The sequence below is a fragment of the Zootoca vivipara genome, chromosome 2 (assembly GCF_963506605.1).
Source record: "Zootoca vivipara chromosome 2, rZooViv1.1, whole genome shotgun sequence".
NCBI lineage: Eukaryota > Metazoa > Chordata > Lepidosauria > Squamata > Lacertidae > Zootoca > Zootoca vivipara.
In genome coordinates this window covers 47,347,573-47,372,704 of record NC_083277.1, presented here as the reverse complement: position 1 = coordinate 47,372,704, position 25,132 = coordinate 47,347,573, and the positions used below count along the sequence as shown (strand labels likewise).

Here is a 25,132-nt window from a genome sequence, read left to right as displayed (position 1 = left end):
CTGTATTTTAATCTGTATTTTAATTAATTGCTTTTTATGCTTTATTGTAATTTTATTGGTGTGAGCCGCCCTGAGCCCGGTTTTGACTGGGGAGGGCGGGGTATAAATAAAAATTTATTATTATTATTTATTATTATTATTATGTTTCCCCATCCCTGGTTTTCAATATACATAGTTTTATAATGGCAGCTACATCTATTAAAATAATTAAAAGTTCGTGATGTTTCCCTTGGTTGTATAATTTGCTGTGTTGAGTTTAATTTCATTTTTCTATTGTTGCTGTGTATATTTTTTTAATCTTCCAAATGCCTCCGAGGTTTTTTAAAACAATTGTTTTTCTTCCAAGTGCATTCAGTATTTCTGGGAGCATACCCTCTTCTCTCAGAGAAAGAACTAAACAGGAGGCCAAAGCTTTAAAGCAGAAATTGCATTCAAAAGCTCGTACTAAAGCAACAGGCTCGGCAATTTTGAAAACTAATATAGAAAAAATGATGGAACATTCAGAAAGGAAGGAGACACCAGATGGAGGTGAGTGCAGAAAGGATGTGAAGTGGAATCCTATGACTGTTTCCTCAGAAGTAAGTCCCACTGAGTTCATTGGGGCTTATTCCCAAAAACCTGTATATAGGATTGTGGCTTTAGGCGAAATAGCATACCTCTTAAGATAATAGGGTAGCGGTAGAGGAAAGTTTGCCTGTAGTGGGTGACAAATGCTTTATGCAATAGGTAGACACTGGGTCATTTAATAAGGGGTATTCAACAAATAATGCAAATCCTCAAAACAATACATTCCTCCACAAGGTAACACCTGATGAAATATTCTTAAATTGTGTGTGTTACATGCCTTCATTTGGGTGGCAGAACGTAAAAAAGAAAAATATTTAAGGTCTGTTCCCTGCCCCCTACCTCATAGGAATTAATATTAGCTCAACTAATTTAGTCAGATTGCGGCGTACAAATGGGGGGGGGGGTTAATGAATAGGATTTGGAGAGCTGTACTAAAAGCTCAAGTGTGACTGCTGTGCAGAAGTGGTATCCAGGGCTGGTTTGGAGTCAGAGCCCAAGTCATCAGAGTCCAAAACAAGAGTTGAGGTGAGAGGCAAGGTCAGGGCAGTCAAAGTCATGTTCAAGCTGGTCTGTGAACAATCGAGAGCATAGGCAAAGACCAGGTCCTGGGCCTGGACCTTCCCTGAAACCCTGGACAGCCAGTCAGAGTAGATGATACAGGGCTAATTGGACAAATAGTCTGACAGCTTCTTATGGTGCAAGTTACAGTGGTACCTCGCAAGACGAATGCCCTGCAAGACGATTTTTTTGCAAGACGAATGCGTCTTGCGATCTGATGATGACTCGCAAGACGAATTCATTTTGCGAAAAATTCGTCTTGCGAATCGCGGTTTCCCATAGGAATGCATTGGAATTTAATTAATGCGTTCCTATGGGCAAAAAAAGAAATTTCAATGCATTCCTATGGGAAACCGCGATTCACAAGACGAATTTTTCGCAAAACGAATTGACTCGCAGAACGAATTTAATTTGTCTTGCAAGGCACCACTGTACGCTCCTTTGTTTATATTACAATCTGACAAATAGTCGCACACTTTTGTGAGTGGTTACTGCATTCCCTGAATAATCTAGAAATCTGTTCTTATGGTGAATCTGTCAAATAGCCCATTTTATGCAACTGGGTTTTTTGGTGTGTGTGTTTTTTTTGGGGGGGGGGTTGGGATAGCTGCAATTTTCTGTTTCTCAGTGACACTTTTCCTGCTCTGATTCCTGACCCGAGAGTCAGTGTTGAAGCCTGCTAACGCTAGAGAACTCACACTCACTATTGCTGTGGGTTATCTTCCTTTATCTGATGCAAAGGCAAAGAGAATAGAGAGCATTTTGAAGCCTGCTCTCACGCATGCAGATTTGCAGCAGGCATCTCTGCTTGAGAAGCTCAGCCCTTCCCCATGTCTGCCTTGTTTGTTTTGTGGCTCTGTTTAAGTCCCTCTTTCCCATGACTCCAGGGACCCATGACTTATGAGATCAGTTCCACACATTGTGTCTTAATCTTCAAGCTGCTATTTCCTTTACATCGAAGGCAGTTGGAGCCTTTTCTTCCATACACTTTTGATAAGCATTTACACACTTTTCTGGGGTGTTTTGCTTGCTTGTTATATTCAAGCCTGCTGAGACATGATTGGACAGCTCTCTCCCAGAGTTGCTTACCGTGCTGTAGTTATTTCCCCCAAGTTTTCACTTAAAAATAAAAAAGATACAATAATAATTTACATCACAGTTCTTCATCAGAATCATAGGGTAGGGATGGGGAAGAAATTCATTTTAGTTCATATTTAAAGGAGAATGTACTTAATTTGCACTTTCTGAAACAATATGTTAACTGAAGCACACCTATGCTTTGAAAGGCACACTTCTCTGAAACTTACAATGCAGTTTTTCAATCAATGTGTGCAAATTGTATATATTGGGTAAAGCGTGCATATAGAGTCATAAATTAGTGAAAATGGCGTACAAAAATGCATTGTGCTCTGGATACTGTAATTTCCTTCCAAAAATGTGTCTATGGGGCAAGATTACATATAAACATACGCATATCAGGAAAATTTCACACTAAAATGCTGATGAATTCTCATGAGGACTCTTTTGTAAATAAAATAAAGTAAAATTCAAATTAATGTGAAAATGTAGAGAACAAAATCTTTTAACTTTCGTTACAAATGACGGACAGCTACAGGTGCAAAGAATAAGTTTCGTAGCATTCCTCAAAGTCTATTTCCTTCCTATAAATTAACACTGCAACAGTATGTGTCTGAACCTACATGTGTGTGCAAAAGAGAAGTTTAAGGTCTTTTGCTGGAATTACAACATGCGCTTGTTATGAATAACCCTTAACCTTATGCCTGCAACAACATCTCACACCAAAGGGATAAAGAAAGATTGGTTTATTATACAAAATAGAATACATAAATGCTACTTCAGAAAGCAAAATTGCAATTTAAGCAAGCAGCAACACCTACAACACACACACACCTTTAACTGAGGAGTGAAACATCCCCCCCCCCGGCTCCTGCCCATTTCTCACCTTGCCTATCTTTCAGAATTAAGAGTTTGAAAGAACTCTTAATTTCCTAGAGAAAAATGAACCAGACAGGACCTGGCCATCTTTTTGTGTGCCCTCTGCCTTACCCTTGTCTTAAAAGGTAAAGGGATCCCTGACCATTAGGTCCAGTGGCGGACGACTCTGGGGTTGTGGCGCTCATCTTGCTTTACTGGCCGAGGGAGCCGGCGTACAGCTTTCGGGTCATGTGGCCAGCATGACAAAGCCACTTCAGGCGAACTGGAGCAGCGCACGGAAACGCCGTTTACCTTCCCGCTTGGAACGGTACCTATTTATCTACTTGCACTTTGACGTGCTTTCGAACTGCTAGGTTGGCAGGAGCTGGGACCGTGCAACGGGAGCTCACCCCGTCGCGGGGATTCGAACCGCCGACCTTCTGATCGGCAAGCCCAAGGCTCTGTGGTTTAACCCACAGCACCACCCGCGCTTGATCCATACCGTGTTTCTCATATTATAAGACATGTCTTATATTTATTTTTTCCTCAAAAAAACACACTATGGCTCATTTTCAAGGGATGTCTTATTTTTTTCCTCCTCCTCCTGCTGCGGCCAGCATTGCTGCTGCGCCTATCACTATGTCTTATTTTCAGGGTATGGCTTATATTCCTTGAATGCTTAAAAATCCTGCTATGTCTTATTTTATGGGTATGTCTTAAAATATGAGAAACAGGGTACACCTGTTCACAACACATCCAGCACTATCCAGAAATACGCAAATCAAGTTGTGTGTCGAGATCATTCTCTTCCCTCCCTCTTGCTGAAAGGAAAAGAGTGTGCGTGGCGGCACACGCTGGTCACCTGTGAAGCAAGGGCAGTGGGTAAGGCTGCAAGTGCATGGAAATTGGTTGCAGACTGGATGAAGTTATTTTACCCAAGTGCAGCAAGGTGTTCAGTGCAGGTGATTCTGTGTGATTGTGTCACCTATAGCTGAACCCAGCTAATGGCCTAGGCGTTAATTTCCCAGCCTTTTTCAGGTCAAGCAGTTGCTCTCTTAAATATATCAAACCAGTACTGCATACCTGCCAAGTTGCTGTCGGAGAAATAAGGGACCGGGCCGGAAATAGCAGACCGGAAGTAGCGCTGCCGGAGCATGCTCAGAAGTGACTTTTGATGCTGCTTTGCCCAGTTCCAAAATGGCCACCACGCCAGAAGTCGCACTGCAGCCATTTTGGAACTGGGCAGAGCAGCATCAAAAGTCGCTTCTGAGCATGCTCCGCCCAGTTCCAAAATGGCCGCTGCGCCAGAATAAACCGGGGGGAAACAAAAAAACCCTGTTTTTTCAGCTAGGGATTTCCCGGGGAAAACGGGAGACTTGGCAGCTATGGTACTGTTTAATGTTGATGGATGGTATCAGATAAAATTCTGTTCTCTATCAGACACTTGACCATTGGAATATATAGTTACAGGTAGGTAGCCGTGTTGGTCTGACGTAGTCGAAACAAAAAAATAAAATAAAAATTGCTTCCAGTAGCACCTTAGAGACCAACTAAGTTGGTCATAGGTATGAGCTTTCGTGTGCATGCACACTTCTTCAGATACTGAAATATATATTGAAATATATGTTGATACTGTATATTGAAATATATGTTCTCTTTCAGGGCACCAGCAGTCACCAGAAAAAAAGAAACCCTCACGAGTTTTAGACAAAAGATCTGCATCAAGCACCCAGAAATCAACTACTAAAGAAAGTGCAGCTGCAACAGCTCTGGCAAAGAAGTTTGGAATAGCTTTTTTAGAGCTGAACCTCATGCCCCTCTTGTCAGGTATTTCCCCACCCTCACACCCCCACTGTCCCAGTACTTGGGGGGGGAGGGTAAGGTTGCAGGGCGAGGTGGTTAGATCAGGCTTCCTCAGTCTCGGCTCTCCAGATGTTTTTGGCCTACAACTCCCATGATCCCTAGCTGGCAGGACTAGTGGTCAGGGATGGTGGGAATTGTAGTCTCAAAACATTTGGAGGGCTGAGGTTGAGGAAGCCTGGGTTAGATGTTATGTAGTTTGGTATTGTCAAATGCTCGAGCAGCTTGCTACAGAGGTGAATGAGGGGGTGGGGTGGCTTGTTTTATTGTGAGAAGCTGCATTTAAGTGCTGGGGCAAATACTGGCTCTGCCAAGAGAGTGTGGGAAATGGACAAATTCAGATAGCCCGATAGTCTGTAAAGTCAGAACATAACATGCATATGTCTGTGAGGAGAAAAGGGCATCTTGCTGTGCTGAAAATCTAGTGATTTCTGAAAGCTTCTGTGGATTCGAAGTAGACCAGCCTTGTAAACAAATCCAGAAGCATTAACTGACTTACCAGCCCATCTGTGTACACTTAGGTTAGCAATTGACCCCCATAAGGCAAAGGAAGGACAAACTTTTCAAAGTTCAAAATAGCTGGAGGAGGGGGGAGAGTGAGGCTTGGCGGTGGAAATATTGCCTCATGTTGTAGACAAGACCCTTAACCTTGAACCCTCAGATATCATTGGACTACAACTCCCATCATATCTGATGGTTGGCCAGGATAAGTGGAGATGGGGGGGGGAGTGCTCTTTGACAACATCTGTGGACTCCAAGATTGGGGGAGGCTGTTGTAGACAATTGAGTGACACTTTCCCTAAGTTATCAAATACCTCTGCCTTTGCGATACTGCTTATGAATGATGTTGAACTTGTTACTCCTATCAGTATTTAATTAGTGCCGGCAGTTTGCCAGGCTCTGTACAGAAGTGGAATTGTGCATGCTCAGAGGCTCCAAATGAAAAAGTTAAGGCAGAGAGGTACGGGCACAGCAGCTGTATTAGTTAGAAGGATAACAGGCGTGGGAGATCTATGATCAAAGGATTCAGACTGCCATTTCCTAATGTACATTTTCCTGTCTGGACTCAGCCAATAGCAGGAATTGTGGTTTTGTGAATTGACTGGCCCTCATAGGGGTTTGTTGTATTGCAAATTAAGAAAGACATTAAAATTACTGAGATTTCTCATTTTGGTTTTTCTTAATGTTTGCAAACATAACTCTTCTTTCAAAAACAGTCTGGTAACTGTCAAAATAAAGTGTCAGGAAAAGGTTTCATTATCTGTGGGGTTTAAATTTTTTAAATCTAGTTAAAAGGCTGCAGTTCAAGATCCCCCCCCCCCCAGTTCAGTGCAGGTTAAGAGCTGCAGGTTAATTTTAGAGCTGCTTCATACATCCCCCACCAAACAAATCATTGTATAGAAAAACACACATACAGAACACAAGTTTTTTTCTTCTTCCTGCAGCCAGTGTGCATGCAATTTAGCTACTGCTGTATATTTCCATGTAGGAAAAATATAGCAGCTTACAGGAAATATGGCCGCAATAAGGCTTTAAAATGTTGCATGTTGGGTGATAGGAACATTCTGCCTGCCTGCTGTGCTGTTGAACTGTTCAGCTAATACAGTTTGCAGAGATGTGCACTTTCTTTTTTTGACATCACTGCTGCCCAAAATACAAAAGCTTGAAAGGTAAAAGCTCATGGTGATTTCACTTCTATTAGGAATGCAAGGTATATAGCAGCAACCCCCTGAGACTGCATGCTGCTTTGCTGGTTTAGCTGACAGCTTACATACAAATTATCTTTTTGCTGCATGCTTCCTGGCGTTTTACTTTTAATTGAAGCTGAGGTTTCAAGGGCATTGATGCATTAATTGGACGGCACTCTGGCACATTCAGAGCTTCTTTCAGTTTCTCTTGCGCTTTGTAATTTTGTTCAGCAAAACTAACAGAGGTAGTACAATCAATGCTAAAAGTATTCCATGCCTTGTGGTCGCAAGTGAGGTTTGCAAAGCCTTTGCCTTCTATTTCTCCTTTGGAGTTCTCCCTCTTCCGGCACCCTGTTTTCACCTGCAATATGAAGTTCTGCTGCTGGCATGTGGGCTCCCCCTGCTGGGACCTGCAACGGGGTGAGCTCCCATTGCTCTGTCCCAGCTCCTGCCAACCTAGCAGTTCGAAAGCATGCCAGTGCACGTAGATAAATAGGTACCACTGTGGCGGAAAGGTAAACGATGTTGTTGTGCACTTTGGTTTGTGTCACGGTGCTCTGTTGTGCCACAAGTTGTTTAGTCATGCTGGCCACATGACCCGGAAAGCTGTCTGTGGACAAATGCCAGTTCCCTCGGCCTAAATGCGAGATGAGCGCTGCAACCCCATTGTCGCCTTTGACAGGACTTAACTGTCCAGGGGTTCTTTACTTTCCCTTCCCCCTGCTGGTGATCTGCAGCACTTCCAAGTCCAGTGACAATTTCTAAAACTGACCCTTGAGAAATAGGGTTCCCTGTTGAGTTCAAGGCCTGTCCGTTCATTGAGTGTGAGCACTGTTGATAAGGAGATGGCTGAAAATATGTGACAGGGGCCGAGAGAGAGAGAGAGAGAGAGAGAGAGAGAGAGAGAGAGAGAGAGAGAGAGAGAGAGAGAGAGAGAGAGAGAGAGAGATGCTAATGGACAGTTGGGTTCTTTTTAAGCCTATAGCTGACATAATGGAGAGAAGAATTAGGCAGTAACTTTGGAGAGGTAAAAATAAGCAAGCTGGAGCAGGGGAATGGAAGACAACATTACAAACTGCAGATGAACAAGAAATGCTGCAGTCCAAAGGTTAAGAGCAATGGGGCAGGGGGGAAGATCATGCTTACCAAATGGAAGCAATTTAGTGTTATGTGTCATTTCCCCCTAAGTAGTTTGTTTTATCATATACTAACACAACCACCACCATTATTAAAATTACTGCCCGCCCTTCAACAGCAGGTGTCAAAAGCAGGTTACATCAATTTAAAATTCAGTATTAAAAGTGTTGGCAGCAGGAGAGCTGGAAAGGAGGTAGTAATGGGCGAGAGTGGGGAGAGATGCTCTTTGATGCTGCTTGTTGATTTCACATGTTGTTCCGTTTCAGGACTGCAATAATTGGAAGCATTTTTAGAGAGTTGGGCACACATGAGCAATAAAGGGAGGGGGCAGGTCTAGTCTAGGCCAATGAAACCTTTTTAAAAAACAAAACAAAACAAAACATGGGTCCCACTCATGGTCATACGTGGTGGTCATAGTCCTACATTGGAAGTTGCCTTATACTAAGACAGGAAGACCATGGGTCCATCATTTTTTCATGGTCTACACTGACTGGCTGTAGCTCTCTAGCCTGGAGAAGCCGGGGATTGAAGCAAGGCTCTCCCAGTCCTGCATGCTCAGGAAATGCTCTCTCACTGAGCTGTGTCCCTTCCCCCAAAGTGCTCCTTGCTTCCTTTGCAACTGTGGCAGGGGTTGACTAGAACAGCACTCACTGGTAGGTTGTCCTAGTTTTTGCTTCTCTCTCTGCAAGTTCTTGCATTTGTTAAAGTGGCACAAATGACCAAATGATGTGGTGTGGTTTCTCCAGAGAACAAGCCTAAAAATGGTAAAGGACCCCTGGATGGTTAAGTCCAGGCAAAGGTGACTATGGGGTGTGTTGCTCATAATGCTTTCAGGCCAAGGGGAGCAAGTGTTTGTCCACAAACAGCTTTCCGGGTCATGTGGCCAGCATGACTAAACCGCTTCTGCTGTACAGAACACTGTGACGGATGCCAGAGCGCACGGAGATGTCGTTTACCTTCCTGCCCCAGCGGTATCTATCTACTTGCACTGGTGTGCTTTCGAACTGCTAGGTTGGCAGAAGCTGGGACAGAGCAACAGGAGCTCACCTCATTGCAGGGATTCGAACTGCTGACCTGATCAGCCAGCCCAAGAGGCTCAGTGGTTTAATAAGGCTATCAATCAATGACATAGAACATATTGCTTCTTTAGTACTGGTGCTATAATGATTATATAAACAATGTAATTCCACTTCCAGGACAACGCCAAATGGTCAGTCAGCTAGGAGAGAAATGCCCTAAACTTTGCGACGCATACCTTAGCTTTTCTGTTGAAGGGACGCTGATGAGTGAGAAACAGAAACATGAATTAAATCCACTGATTATTAAGATTAACTCCGCAAGGTGCTTACCAGACACCCCTGTTCCAATTAAAGTGCTACAGGTAATTCAAAGTGTTCTTCTCAAGTGACATTCGGGGGGGGGGGCAGAATTGAATTCTGAAAAGCTCCTGCTTCTTACATTTGTAATTTCCCCATTTCTTGTTTGCAAAACAGTTGCAAACTAAAGACGACCTGAAGTGAATTTGTGGCCATATTGGATCGCTGCATTTACATAACACATGGTGGTGGAAAACCAAGCACATTTAAGCCCCCCCCCCAATCCAGAACTCTTGTTTGCACTTTTTATATACACATAGAATCATTGAGGGAGCATGTTTGCCCACTCGCCTCAAAGCAGGCCCTTCCATGAGTATGCAAGTTCAGGCGGTGGACTGGGGAAGCAGAAGAGTGAGGGCAGCCCCTCTCACCTTCTTGCTGCCACTGCCATTGACCACTAGGTTGTTGCTGCTGCTTCCAAATTGCCTATCCCTGACACCAATCTGCCTTGGATTATGCTACATGGCTGGGACAGCCCTACCACTAGGCAGAGTGAGGTGGTTGCCTCAGGCAGAACTTATTTGGGCAACATGAAAAGAAAGCAAAAGGATAATTAATTTGTTATTGTGCTTTTACTGCCAGGGAAGAGAAGAGATGCTTGTGGGATTTTCCTGCCCTGAGTACCAAAATAGTTTTCATCAGCCTTGGGTACCCATGATAGGGTGGGGTGGGTCATTTGCTGCTTGGCCTTGGCAAGGGCATAGCATGGGGGTGCCAGGGGGGCCGTGGCCCCGGCACACAATTTTTGAGGGGGCGTAAACCAGGCGCATCCAGCATGGCCTAGCCTGGTGTTCCTCTTCACCTGCCAAGGGCTGTGTTGGCTGCCTCCCCCGTGTGGGTGGGCAGACAACTTAGTGTGACCCCACTTTGCTTTGGTGGGGGTGGGATTGCTCCATCGTTGTCAGTGGTGAGAGCTGGGGTGGCGTCCCCCACCCCATGTGCCTGCCCCTGCCTGCCCTGGGCACCGGCAAATGGTGCTATGCTGCTGTGTCTTGGGCAGCAAAATGTACTGAGCTAGCCTAAACTGACCTCAATTAAAGGTGCATTTTTATTTCATACTTGCTTAATTTTATTGAAAGAATATGTATATATATTTTCTGAGAGATAAAGGAGACCAAAACAGCCCCCTCCCACCTTTCCTGTCTGCTCTTTCTTTTTGATAGCGTTCATGCCTTCCTATTTACTGCAAGTACAAATTCCATAATATGGAGCCACATCGGACGCAAAACCGGGATCATGGCTCTCATGTCTTCTTTAAGGATACCAATGTGGTTCTTGCAGGAACAATAAGACGTGACGAACTGGAGGAGTATCTAAGAGGACCACCCTTGGAAATCGAGGTTCATGATCGGGACAAAATATGGCAAGATGTCGATATAAAGCCTTCGTTGTTTGGAGAGGAGCCAGGAGACCCCCGGCTAAGCCATTTGAGCTCGGTCACTTCTAGATATGTGGCCCAGAATCCCATGAAAGGCATGGGGGAAATGTGGCACCCATATGGGGTAGCCAAAATCCGCTTGGCTGAACTACTGCTAGGTGAAAAGGCCTTGAATTTCTCTGCGCCAATTCACAACTGCTCTGCTCGGGATATTGGTGCCACTCAGAAGGCTAAGACTGCTGACGGCTCTCCGGTGTCCCAGATTCCAGTGGGGCATTATGTGAGCTCAGGGGCCTTTCTTAAAGTAAGAGTTGAAATAGCTGTTCCATTAAGTCCCCAAGATGAAGCAGAGGACACCCAAGATGATTATTGCCCCTATGGCTGCATCATCTATGTTTTCGACTATAAAAACAGCTCTCTCATAAGTTACTTGCTGCAGGAGATTACAAAAATCAATGCAGAGGCTCTAGAACTGGATTCGTATCCTCTACGCATCCTTCATAAATCTCTTAATGCCTTAAAACTGAATAACAGGATGACTTACGAGGAGATTTCTCAACTGGATGTTCTTACTGGGTTTCATATTCTGGATGGATCCATTCACCTTCTTATCGTGGAAGGCTTAAAGAACAAAGCCCTTAAGAGGTTATGGAATAAACGAATAGACAGGTAGCCAGAAACGTTTTGCAATTAAAACCTATTTTCCTCTGCCATGGTCTTTTTACAAAGGTGATTTGTCGGACTCGACCTCATATTTTTAATAACTGTTTTGTATGTAGAGAAACAATTTGTTTATTTGCTTCTTATTTCTTACAATGTGCTTCTGGTCTGCAGTGATTAGCCGAGCATGTTTGTCATGAGTGATGCTCTTAATCTGCATTCTTTAGCAACCGTCTTCCCAACCCTGCTCTACTAGTTCATGTAGGGATAGAAGACAGCACTTTCAGGATATGTTCAAGGATGCTTTCAAAACGGAAAGTTAGCCCAAAATTTCAGTGGCAGGACTTTGGGGTACTTTGGTTGTTTCACAGTGTTTTAATAAAAATGCACCAGTCAAAATTATGAAAATAATGAGACTAGACCAGTGCAGCACTTGGTTTTCCTCGTTCCCATTTTGCCCATTAGAAGTTCACTAGTGCAATGCTGTCTTGGCACTGAAGAGGCCAAGGCACCTTATGTCTGATGCTGAGCTACAGTTCCTGCTTCCTAGGGAGAACGTAGATTAGATGGTAATTTATGCAGTTAGCGGTCGCTGTGGATATCTCTTTAAAGTAAATAGCAGGTGGTGTGTCTGTGTTTCTAGGAAGGCATTAACTCTTTCCCCTCACGGCAGAGTTCTTGCATGCCTCCTATTTTGCACTGAAATAATTCCCATTCATACTAATGGAATGAACCTTCCCTCCTTCCTTTCTAAAAAATAAATTCAAAGGTGGCTTGCCACAATAATATAAAAGAATCTGATAAAAACAACATTAAAAACAAGAATGCATAACAATTGCCACAACCCGAGTTTCAATGGCTAGGAAATGCTGGGGTAAACATGAACGTTTTTAGCAAGCACTGAAAGTCTACTTTGTTAGCGTTTGCCTTATTTCAGAGGCGAGGCTGTTCCACCAACTGGGCGCCATTGCAGAAAAGAGTGTCTTCCAGGTTGCTGCAAGATGGACTTCAACAGGTTGCAGCAACCTGGGGTATATGTCTGGTATAAATTGCCGGTGCCGGGGACTTGATGGGGCCTGGGACCACACTGCGGGGCAAATAATTAACTCCCCTCAGCCTCCATGCAGTTTCTAATGGTATCTCATCTAGTTTGGCCCTTAAAGGCTTTACAGCCAGTTGGGCTGTTTGTCATCAAACTGTTTCCTTTAATGTTAGTTTTGTTTTATACTGTAATTGTACATTCAGTAACGTACTGGTTTATTTCTCTTTCATTTCCAACAATCTTTCCTAAACAAAATAATCAGAGTTCACAGACAATAGTGGAGCACTTTTAATTTCATTCTTCCTTGCTGGCGTCATAATGTACAAATGTTAACACGTTACAGTGCCACACACTTTTAAAGGAGTCGCTTGATGAAATGCAAGATGGAGGATAAGAATTTAGAAGGCTGAGGCTGTGTGAAAGTCATTTCAGGCACTTGTTAATTCAGGGGTCAGCAAACTTTTTCAGCAGAAGGCTGGTCCACTGTCCCTCAGACCTTGTGGGGGGCCAGGCTATATATATATATTTTTTGGGGGGGATGAACAAATTCCTATGCCCCACAAATAACCCAGAGATGCATTTTAAATAAAAGGGCACATTCTACTCATGTAAAAACACACTGATTTCCGGACCGTCCACGGGCCGGATTGAGAAGTCGATTGGGCCGGATCCAGCCCCGGGCCATAGTTTGCCTACCCATGTGTTAATTTATGCTGGTTTTGGAGTTTTTCAGAGCGCTACAAAAAATCCCCAGAAATACAGGTGGGAGTGCTAAGGATGCCTTTTGGATTAGTAGCACATTACCCCTTCTCCAAACATTTTTCCTTCCTTTGTCTGTGGATGGATGAGTGCCTTTCCACATATAGGACAAGCCATTGGTCCTTCTAGCTCAGTATTGCCCTCACTGGCTTGCGGTGACTTTCCAGGTTTTCAGACGGGATGCTCCCAACCCAACCTGGAGATGCTGGAACAGTATATCTCACTAGCTGTTTTTCCCAAAAGGCTAGGTCTTAGAGAAGTGTTCATTGACAAAATAAATTGAAGCCCTTTTGTAGTCTGGTGTCGTCAGTCTCACATCTTCTTTGAAACTCATGGGACTATGGATGCTGCTGCGAATTAGGAAAGAGGGAAACAGAGCAAACAAGTTCCCCACCCCATAAGATTTCTATACAGCACAGGACTAGCGCTTCCAAAATAGCAAAGCGGGACTCGCGTTTTTCCAGAAGTCATCATCTGTGTATATGCCAAGCATAATCTAAATTGAATAAGAAAATGTTTAGGACTGCCTTTTGACATGGAGCTCTTAAATAGGCTTGGTAGTGCAATCCTACAGAGATGGGAGTTCCATTGAGTCTTCTATAGGTTTGCAACTAAAGTACTATTAAAATTAACACATAGGAAAGATAGGAATTAAGATCTTTGTGAGATTGGTTAATTTGACCCTACTGGTGATACGGTAGGGTCAACTTTCCAGGACTGGAATATGTTCTTGGAGCAGTATTTGTGAATTTTTAAAAAACTTGCTTGACTCAAGATGTGCTTGATTCAAGTTAGAAGTTTTAAGTTTAGTTTTTTTTTTTTTAAAAAAAATACAAGTTCTCATAAACACTGTCTTAGGCATCCCTTTTATCTCTCCCATAGGAGGAAATGCCTCTTTTAAAATGATTCTTCTTGCAATGCATGCATGCATGCATCTAAAAACAACGCAGGTTTTCTTGCATTAGTTGCTCTTGATATGATACCTGCTTCTCTTCTTTATCATACAGGGTTTTAATCTCAGCTTTATAACACTTCAAAAAAAACAAAACCTCTTGACTATGAAAGGGGAAAGGTAGTACGAAAGGTCAGGAAACACAGGATTATGAAGTATTTGGTCAATGCTGTCCTATTTCTTCTCTCTTACAGGTTGCATGAATCTAAAATTGGAAGATTACAAATATTCTATAACTCACACTTCTCTTTTCATCAGCGCCTATATGTAGACCTTGAAGCCATCCTGCTTCATATCCGTCTCTGCAAGCCACTATCTAATATCGTGAATCAGCCTTTGTTATATATCAAGGACATGGTTCCCCTTCAGTGTTTTGAAGCTCTAATCAGGTTAGATTGTTCTTGGATTTCTGACTTGCTGTTCTATACATATGCCTATGTTGGTTGTGGAGGAGAGGAGGAACCTCCACTAGACCTTTTGGAGAGAATTTTCATAGCACTTTTGAGTATCTTGTCCTATCTCATCTCAGCTGAAGAGAAGGTAACATGCAGAGGGGTGGTGGTGAAATCATTCTGATTCTCTGTAGCCTCATCACAGTACACTGCCTTAATAATTGGATTCAGCTCAGTTATGAGATCCTTTGCTCTGGCAATGTGTTTCATCATTTCCTTTCAGGGTACATTCAAGAAGTCACCTGAATATGCAAATGAGGGAAGAGCAGATGTACAGGGCCTGCCCCCAATGTCGTCGTGCCTGTAGCAGATACCCCTGAGTCCCCAAGCGTCCCTTTGTTGCATGGGGAAGGTCTGCAGGGGGCTTCTACTTCCATTCATTCCCTTGAACTACTCCACATAATCGGGGCTCCTGCTTTATTGGGGGTCCCTGATCACATGCCGAGTATAAGGAAACCGAGAAAGATTTCTCCAAATTGGGTGAATGGGCCTTAAAATGGTATATGTGGTTCAGTGTAAACAACTAAAGCAGCGCACAAGTTCATTTACATCTTAATAGGACCTGAACTGACTGTAACTGACTAGGAAAGGATTCTTGAGTTCATGATCAATGTTGATCCATTGTTGATCCGTATTAGGGATCATGAGGAAAGGGATTGAGGGGGAAAAACCTTCCAATAACATGGTGCCATTATACAAGTATGTGGTGAAACTATGCATGGAATACTGTGGTTTTTAAAAAAATATTTTATTTTCTCATTCAATAAATCAATCAATTATATTCTTCCATTGTGAGATCTGTCCGTTTATTCTTACTCTCTGCTTCCTGTTGTTTAGACAATTACTAATCCATAAGAGGACCTCCTCCTACTTCATGTCTTCTAAGCATACTCATGAATGTTGTTTATTGGGTGGGTGGGTGTTACTGTGTTGACATTTTCGTTATGCATTTTGTGGTTTTATATCTTGATTTTATTCTGTGAACCTCCCTGAGACCCTAGTATATAAATTCAATAAATCATCATCATCTTTGGTGAGGGAGTCTATCAAAAGCTTTTTGAAAGCCAAGCGCACAGTGTCTGTTGGGTCACCCTTACCCACATGCTTATGTTTTTTCTCTCTCTCTCTCTCTGCCTTGTTCTTCAGGCTTGATTCTATCTGCCGCAGTATGAAGTTAAGAGATGTGGTCCATCACGATCTCTTGCCATCTGCAGAAATGATCACAGTGTTGAGCCAAGAGTTTGGGATCCCATTGAAAAGGGATGACTTGGTCATCCAGCAATACCCAGAGATCTCAGGGATATTTGATATGCCACCAAAGGATTCGTATGTGAGAAAATACAGGCGTTTCCCTCTAGATAACCACAACGAAGAGTACATACTTAGAAAAAGGGAAATGGAAAGTCAGACACAAGAAGACTTTATCCAGGTGTGTGTGCTGCAGCAATGAAAGGTTGTCTTAAGACAGGGAAGGGGAAACGGTAGCCATCCACATGCTGTCAGACTACAGCTCCCATCAGCCCTAGCCAGCATGGCCAAGGATGATGGGAGTTGTAGTCCAGCAATATCTGGAGTGCTACAGATTGCCTAGTCCTATCTAAAGAGATTGTTCAGATATGTCTATGTCTCACAAAGTGCCTTCTTAATGGAGTTGTGCTATTATAGCATGCACATGAGGGGTTTTTAGTTTGAAAGCGAGAAAATGCTCAAATCCCGCCCCCCCCCCGCTGCATTTATTTTTTGGTGCAAGCTCCTGATGCTCATGTGAAGAAGTATTCTATTGTCCTGTGATTCACATATACACATATCAGGGATGGGGAATCTTTAGCCATCTATTTTTTGTTGGGCTCCCAACTTCCATCAGCCCCAGCCAGCATAGTCAGTGGTCAGGGACAATGGGAAAGCCAGCAGATTCCCCATCCCTGCATTCTTCCCCGTCAGAAACCATAAGCTGTGTAAAGTCCCTCTGAATCCAGTGGGACTCACACCTTAGGAACAGCAACCCAGGTCATTGGTATAGAGCAGGGGTGGCCAACTCCCAAGACTGTGATCTACTCACAGAGTTAAAAACTGGCAGTGTTCAGGTCAAAGCTGTTGAGCTTTTTTTTTAGGTAGGGAAGCCCTGTTTTGGGGGATTCATGTCAAACTTGTTGAGCTTTTAGGACGGAGGAAAGCCCATTTCTTTTAAGGGCTTCAGGTCTTAGTTGCTCAGCTTTTTTTTTTTTTAGGGAGGAGGAAATTTTTGGGTGAGCTTTTTTTAGGGGAGCCAGTAATCTAGCAGTAATCTACCAGAGACATCCGGTGATCTACCAGTAGATCACGATCTACCTGTTGGACGTGCCTGGTATAGAGGATTTATTTCTTTAGCAAATTTAACAAGGAAAAAGGAACAAAATGGATACAAGGATCTCCCGCCCCCCAGAAAGGAGAAGTTGTTATTTGGACTTGTGTGATCACAGTGATAGTAGGCCTGAGGGTTCATTAAAAAGCCAGCTCATAAGGGGAAGGGACCCTTTGTGGATTCTGACACCTTTAGGGCAATAAAGACTAAGCAAGCATCTGGGTTTTAGAGCCTCTGTGGAAGATGCGCAGGTGATGGTCTTTAGTGCCCCATATGTTTTCTAAAAGTTACAAGTATTTACTTCTAAAATATGAACATTATTACAGTTAATAACTTAGCTTGGTTGATAGTGGAAAATAGGAAGCTGAATGTCTCCAAAGAAAAGTGGTTGGCAGCTGGCGGTCCGCAAGGTGAGCTCCCATCCCCCAAGGGAAGTACGACATCGGACCCCACAGCTAGAGCTCCAACTCCATTTACACCTTCACCTTCAGTTATGTGCTGCCTGGTGACTGTTTAGAGCAGCTTTTCTCAACCTTGGGTCCCCAGCTGTTTCTGGACTACAACTCCCATCATCCCTAGCTAGCAGGACCAGTGGTCAGGGGTGATGGGATCCATGGTTGAGAAAGGCTGGTTTAGACAATCTGACAGAGGGCTGAGTTGGAGAGACTTGGCTACAGCTTACTGATTTGACTTACCTGACAGTCCAGCTACCGACTTTTTCCATGGCAGAAGTCCTGTGTCTATTTTCAAAAGTACATTTCTTTTTGTCTAACAAGACCAGAATAATTACATGCGTTAACTTTTCTTCCAGTCTAATATTGAGAATATACATCTACTCAGCAAGATGGTGAAAAGGGAAGGCAGGAAAATCATCAGGGCTTTCCCTTCTGATGGCAAGTCCATCTTTAATTACAGTTGCCAGACGTTCAATTCTGCAGAAATTGCAAAGAAGCTGCTTCGTCAAGAGATGGCAGAGGTGAGAGTAGTACATCCCATTTTGGATTTCTGCTAAAGATTGATCTAATGATTTCTGGTATGTCTGGTTAAATTTTGGGATTTTATTTTTTTCTAGGAATTTTGTGAAGATTTGGGAGCCCAGTGGTTCAGATTCATAGTGTGTGTGTGTGTGTGTGTGTGTGTGTGTGTGTGTGTGTGTGTGTGTATATCCATCCTCCAGGTTTCACCTTTTTGCATTTTAAGGGAGTGTATCCCTCATGTCTTGCTTGTTCAGGCTGAATTTTTGTCTTTGCATTCATAATAATATTGCTTTATCTTCTGAAGTGAATTAAGTATCTATGGGATTTCTAGATATCCAAGTTTCTTAAGTGTTTTCTGTACACTCTAAATCCAACCCAATTATCATTGCTGTGTTAGGAACATGTACAGAATTTTGTTGTAAAGTTCAGGCTTTGCTCTTTTTAGCAAAACTTGTTTCTCGGTGCGAGAAACCCAGAGGATGAGAGTTCTTTCTGACGGAAACATTTGTCTTTCTTAGTATCCAGGCAATAGGTTTACTTACAATCATGAATATCTGTCAGCCATATTTGACCCAGTAGATGAAGACAGCGTGCTCAAGGAGTCTATGCACCAATCGGAGATGATGTGGCTCTCCCCAGGAGGGTTTGTGTATCCTGGATATAAGAGCAGCCTCGAGTCCAACCGGCATCCTCGTAGGCCTGACGAAGCACGAGTGATGGAGCTGCGTGAGGTAATGGCGGATTTTAAATTCCTGCCACACCTATAATCTCCCCTGTGTGGCATTTTATCTTCACAACCACCCTGTGACGAAGATTTAAGAGACAGGGTCTTCTTGCAGGCCATCCAGTGAGTTTTGTGGCAGATGCAAATTTTTGACGCTCATCCCTCTGAATTCAAGGCCCAGTATTCACTCTCCACGACCATACATCTTATTATCAGGGTCCCTTCCAACTCCACCATCCTAAGATTCTGTGATCATTTAGGCACAAGGCAGACAACATTCTGTGTGTCCTTGAACAGTGTGAACTTGTTGTTTTTATTCTCCCCTTATATGCTGTGTTTTAAACAGCACTGCTGTCTTATTTTAGTATTGGTAGATTTACAGCACAACCCTGTGCATGTTTACTTTGAAGCAAGTCCTGCTGTGTTTAATGGGGTTTACGCCCAGATAAGTATGCGCAGGATTGCACCCTTAAGATCTTTTTATTTTTGTGTGTGACTTTATGGTGCAGTCCTGTGGTCCTGGGAGGTTGCCCAAGGGACTATAACATTTTGTAGATCTCCTGCTCCACAGGCAGAGAGAGAGAGAGAGAGGTCTGCCCTGGAATCTCATCCAGCCACAATAGAAAGGTTGGCTGCCATCAATTCTTTATCATTCGGTCTCTACTGGCAGAGAGGGCAAAAATTGGGGTATCAGTAGGTAGGCTATGTACCAGAGGTGAATGGGAGACGCGGCTTTGGATCTGCTGAATCCAGATCCCTCCTGTACCTTCAACGCTCTCCCAGAACAGAGGGAGAGAACCAGCAGAAGAATAAACACTACAGACCACTGAAGAAGAAACAGAGAGCCAAAGAATAAAATATGCTGGCAAAAGGAAAAACGCTTCTCCAAGGGCTCTGGATTTGCCATAGTGCTCCTGGCCCAGATCCAGTAGGATTGCTTTGCCCATTTTTATTCTAAGCTGGTTTGAATACTTTTATATAGTGGAAAGGCGGGGTAGAAAACAGCTTTGGTTGTGAAAAGGAACTGCACATGCATTTCTACATCCTGCTGGTAGCTTGTGTGCAGATCTCATGGGTATATTCATGAAATTAAGATATTTTTTTTACCTACTCATTCATCTTCTAATCTTTGGTCGAGAAATTAAAATTTGTCCTTGCTGATTAATCAGCTAAAGCATGTATTCAGTAATGTTATCTACCAGTGAAACGGACTAGAATCCACTGTTAAAACTGTACAGTCTTTTGTAATTCTTAAGTTTTTAAACTGCATTTTACATTATTGTAACCCTTGGAGCTTGGAGTGAAGGGTGGGTAATAAATTAAAAAAACAGCAGCAGCTGTGATAATCAAATAGGTGGGTTTTTTTTTTATATAAAAAAGACACCATTTGCTTTGACTAGCTATCACCAATGCTATTTTGCAAACTGCTTTGGAAAGTCCCCTCAGGTTCAAAAGACGTTTGCTGTCTGGCATGGGGACCTGCTGTTTGAGAAACAAGATCAAGTGGACCCTAAGGACTGATAGATCACAGGCTGTCTTGAGGTGTTATCTCAGCATACAAAATATTAGTATCTGTGTGGCGGCTTTCTTCTTTTCCATATTAAGGAAATTGCTTAACGGAAGTTCCGTTTGTCGTCCGTCAGTATGGTATATATGACATATTCATATATTGCTGTGTGATTTGAAGTTTATACTGTCCTGTAAGTTTCAGGAAGACAGCTTTTGTGCTAAAATATTTGAAATGTTCATTTAGACATGGCAGGAGCACTTGAAAGCCAGTGACATGACAATTCCGGACCGGGACAGATGGCCTTGGGACAAGAGACATGCAGATTTTGAGCTTTACAAAAAGAAGCCTCCATGTGCCCATGTGCTTCTTGATACTCGGAGAGAAGGTATGTACTAGCTTCCATACCTTTTCTTGGAGCGGCTTTAGCTCCTTAAGAAGTGGTGCATCTCTGCATTCAGTAGATGGAAATACTGTCCAGGTTTGAAAGAGCTACTTTGGCGTGCAGTCAGTTGCTTTTACATCGTATCCAGCATCTCAGAAAGTGGCATATGTTCGAGATAAGGGTGTTGATGCAACATGCCCGTTTCTACTACGCAGTGACGGGAGGTCCCAGCCGTTGTATGTCAGGAAACCCAGGTTCCCTTTACATAATTGAGAGCAGTGGTGTAGGAGCTACTTTTCCAGGGGGTCATCCTACAGCAGCTGTTATGTGTAAAAATAACAATTTTGTGGGAATGGCCTGCAGAGCTTACCGCACCCCACAACAGCAAGCTTTCAAATGCTACAGCAGCTCCCAGAGAATGTTGCAATGCACGAGGATCTTTGTTGTTGTTGAATGCGTTGTGATGGAGGTGGGGAAATGTCACTAGTAACTTAAGCAACAGGCTTTTCTCCTTGTTGTTTAGTCGTTTAGTTGTGTCCGACTCTTCGTGACCCCATGGACCATAGCACACCAGGCACTCCTGTCTTCCACTGCCTCCCGCAGTTTGGTCAAACTCATGTTCGTAGCTTCGATCCCCTTCATGGATCAATGCCTTGAATAACTCAAGGGGCTTGAATAACTCAGAGAAGCTATGAGCTATGCCATGCAGGGCCACCCAAGATGGACAGGTCATAGTGGAGAGTTTTGACTAAACGTGATCCACCTGGAGAAGGAACTGGCAAGCCACTCCAGTATCCCAGCCAAGAAAACTCCATGGACAAAGACAATAGGCTTTTCTCCTTAGAGGCTGGCTAACCTTTTTTAATGAAATTGCGAAGGTTGTATTTTCTGTGGTTGCACAGGCAGAGACGGAGGAAAATGGTTTCAACAGTCCTACAGTGAAAAGGACTGCAACCTTTAATATGTAAACCAAGTTTCTTCCTGTTAGGGCTTCCTGGAGTGTATTTTTCTGAACAAATGCAATTGATTATTTTGGCAGTAAGCCTTTGAGCTAATGAAAATTTAGGAGAGCCCCCCCCCCGAAATTACGGACAGCGGTACTGAAATGAGTATAAAAAGACTTCTGTAGTAAGCTTTAGTTTTAAATCTCACAGTAGGGAAGACTTCTATTACGATTTGTAAGTACCGGTAGTTTCCATGCATTTTGTATCTCACAGCAGTCAGGATGGACCTCCTTTTTTCACCCCGCCACTAACCAAATTGTTCCAAAACAATCGATTGTTCCAATCGATTCCACGTTCTTTTAAAGGATTTGGTTTTTAAAATCATGGAGACCCTGTTGCTATAATGCACAAGGAGCCAGAGCCTTCGCTTTTGCAGAGATAAAAGGGGAATCCCAGTGCCCAGACCTCAATCTCACCTTTCTTCTCCACTCCTTTTGGAGCGATCCGGGAGGCGAGAGAGACCACTAAGAGCGTAGCCAGAACCCCCTGCACCTGAAATTAACCATTTCCGGGTTTTTGAGGTCCCCAGCGCCTTTGTGTGACCTCGTTTTCTCTACAAAAGCTCGGGTTTTCCCTGGAGGGCTCAACCCGTGCTCCTTTGTGGTCTGTGGCAGAAGTCCCTCATCATGTAATCTAAAGCATCTATTGCTTATGATTTGGAGATGCATTACCAGAACCGATGGGGCAAAAGTCGTTAAGAGCTAGTAATTATAAGTGGGTTAAGGATCTAAATCTCTCATAATATAGTTCTGTTTTTCATTTTTCAACTGACATGTTTCTGAACAAAAGAGCCTCCGAAAGAGATACAATGCAACACTGCAATGAAAGTTCATCGATGCTCCCCATCGACAGAGCTCACTGCAAGTGGACCCAAAGCCAGCTGCCAGCTAGCCAGGCTCCAGGGACTCCTGAAAGATGCACCGGCCAAGCTGTCCCTAAGAATGCTGGTAACATTGACTTTTTAGTAACCCTAAACCCGGTAGTCCTAAAGGGGTCAGCTTTTCTACCAAAGTCATGGGGAACTTGCCAATTTACACACCTAGTTAGACCTGGCATGGCTCCCAATTTGGCTGTCAAGGTTTGGTTTCAACACATCATCAAATGCGATGGCAGGTCTGGAACAAAGAAAAACACTTTTGCTAGTCCACAATCTGGTACCATAAGGTGGCTTCTACCTGTGCATTGGCAAGGGAGGCTTGATGCCACTGCCCATTAGCTGATAGGCAGTGAGAGCAAGCAGGTTGGGAAAAGCGGTGCCATTGAGTTCCCCATGGGGAAGATGTTCCCGGCAGAAAGGAGGTTTAAGTCAATGCCTGTCAGCTGAAGAGCAGTAACTTCAAGCCTCACTTGGGCTTGCCACACTACAAAGGAAAATGGGTCACCGGACAGTGTGGCATTTGGTGATTGGCCCCATCCACCTGTATTATGGCCCAAAGGTTTGAGAGCCCAGGATCTGGCCAGCCAGCTGGATCCAGTCCATACCCTTGTTATAGCACATACGGAGTTCATATTAAGGTGATATGCTTTGCATTTCCCCCCACCCCCCACCCCATCCCAATGGGGTGGTGGATCTGAGTTTTGGATTCCCCCGAGACAGTAGCATTGGTTGAGTTCAAAATTCCAGCGAAAACACATATTTGCTAAGGCATCAATATATTTGCCAGATTCATACTTGGTTTAGTTTAGAATAAAAACCTCACAGGTAATTAGAATATCTCTCCAAAAATTTAATCATTACAGATAACCAGTGATATGAGAAAGAAAGATCCGCATTGAGTTAGTTGGAAGTCACTCCCCCCCCCCCTTGTTCTAATTTTCTTCTTTTTCATTTTTCTTTTTTTTAGGCGAATATAACGTTTATATTTTTGTTTATATCCTTGTATTTTTGCTTTTGTATTTTTTTCTGTTTTGGTATTAATTGTTTGATTTAATTCCGGTAATGCTTGTTTGTATGATGCATAAGTATATAAAAAAGAAGACAATATATATTTGCCATTACTCTTTGAATAGACTTCAAAGACACACCAGTCCTGAATTTATTCATTTCAGTGTTGTTTCAGGTCACTGTACCAGCTTATAGACATGACCTTGTAGTGTATTCAGTGCAGCTTTGATCTGAATTGTATTTCCGGTTCCTAGTGTTGGGAACGCACACATGAAGCTGTATATTTAGAATCAATGTTCTGAAACCTGCTATTCCTGTTCCACTAGCCTACCCCAGTTGCTGGAATGGCAGACCAAGTGGATGTGGAGAGGATCTCCAAAGCATTTGTTCCTGGCGATGATCCACTCCTCAGCCTGAAGAGGAATGACAATATAGTTCCATGCTATGACAGGAAACATGATACATTTAAAACGCTGAAGGGAGATGATTTCAGGTAAGTCATCTAGCTGCTGTACCACACACTGGCATGGCAAGATGATGTTATTGGTAGTTTACTGGCATGTGTACTTAGGACGTATGTACAGCAAAGGTAAAGATCCTGTAGCCCACCAGATGTTAAAGGTAAAGGTAAAGGGACCCCTGACCATTAGGTCCAGTCGTGACCGACTCTGGGGTTGCGCGCTCATCTCACATTATTGGCCGAGGGAGCCGGCATATAGCTTCCAGGTCATGTGGCCAGCATGACAAAGCCGCTTCTGGCAAACCAGAGCAGCACACAGAAACGCCGTTTACCTTCCCGCTGTAGCGGTTCCTATTCATCTACTTGCATTTTGACGTGCTTTCGAACTGCTAGGTTGGCAGGAGCTGGGACCGAGCAACGGGAGCTCACCCTGTCACAGGGATTCGAACCGCCGACCTTCTGATCAGCAAGCCCTAGGCTCTGTGGTTTAACCACAGCGCCACCTGGGTCCCAATGCTACTATTTCTGGCCATGGCCATGCTGCCAATAACGTGAAGCCCCACAGGTTTCCCAGCCCTGTTGTGCAGGATTGCAGATCGAATCATAGAAAGGCATTAGCTTGGAAATTACTGCAGAAATTCTGAACTGTTGTCCAGAGTTCTCTTTTTAGCTTTGGACATAGTAAACTGGGGTAGCTAACCTGTTGCTCTCCAGATGTTGTTAAACTCCAACTCCTGCCACCCCAGCAAGCATGGTCAGCGGTGAAGGATGATGGGAGATGTAGTTCAGCAGCTGGAGGGCCAGAGGTCTCTCATCCCTGGAGTTGGTTATGCATTCTGAGACCTGAATAACCCAGATACTCCACCTTGCTAAAAACGTGTAAATTAAGTTAACATGTTGGAAGAGTAGGAAAGTGAGCTTTAATCTCTTAAGGTGCAAGGTTTGACATTTCTCTTTCAGTAGGGTCAGGCCATGATTTAAAGCATATTTTGTACCGTGAATGTTTGAATAAAAACTTAGCACATAATATGAAAGCACAGCAATGTAGCTACTCTTAAGCATAAATTTTCACCTGTTTTTAAAAGTCTATTCTGTTTTGCAGATTGATTTGTCGTAAGCGATCATTTCGGTACAGGGGGCCGCCTCTGCAGAAATTGGTCTTTAAGGAAGGAATCCAAATAGCAGAGGATACACAGGCTGCAGGTAATGAGGGGAATTAAGCACTGGTTACAGTGTGGTACACAAACCAGTGATCTTTTTCCTGTGTCTTGCTAAGGAGTTTAATAGGCTTAAAGTAGTGGTAGTCACTCTGCTTTTTTTTCTGTGTGCAACACTGAAGTTAATTTGAAGAAGAGCTGGGGTACAGAGATAGCATTCAATTGTGGGCACTTCAACTGGCTACTCTGGCACAAGTGGCAGGGCCCTCTACTGAATCTTTAAGTGTTGTATCATTGGGAAACAGAGAGGCCCCTGGTTAGGGGTAGA

General features: G+C 43.5%; 1 protein-coding gene across 4 annotated transcripts in view; it reads left to right on the top strand.

Annotated features, from left to right (window-relative positions):
* CFAP92 (cilia and flagella associated protein 92 (putative)) overlaps positions 1-25,132 on the top strand; it is a 55,831-nt gene that overhangs the window by 28,548 nt on the left and 2,151 nt on the right. For all 4 annotated transcript variants that reach the window (XM_035106273.2, XM_035106272.2, XM_060271460.1 and 1 more), the window contains 12 exons: positions 347-528; positions 4,723-4,887; positions 8,942-9,126; positions 10,285-11,168; positions 14,107-14,301; positions 15,511-15,793; positions 17,517-17,681; positions 18,201-18,413; positions 20,160-20,301; positions 22,092-22,249; positions 23,514-23,680; positions 24,750-24,850. In XM_035106273.2, the coding sequence (XP_034962164.2) occupies positions 347-528; positions 4,723-4,887; positions 8,942-9,126; positions 10,285-11,168; positions 14,107-14,301; positions 15,511-15,793; positions 17,517-17,681; positions 18,201-18,413; positions 20,160-20,301; positions 22,092-22,249; positions 23,514-23,680; positions 24,750-24,850 (2,840 nt within the window). The remainder of the gene's footprint in view (positions 1-346; positions 529-4,722; positions 4,888-8,941; positions 9,127-10,284; positions 11,169-14,106; positions 14,302-15,510; positions 15,794-17,516; positions 17,682-18,200; positions 18,414-20,159; positions 20,302-22,091; positions 22,250-23,513; positions 23,681-24,749; positions 24,851-25,132) is intronic.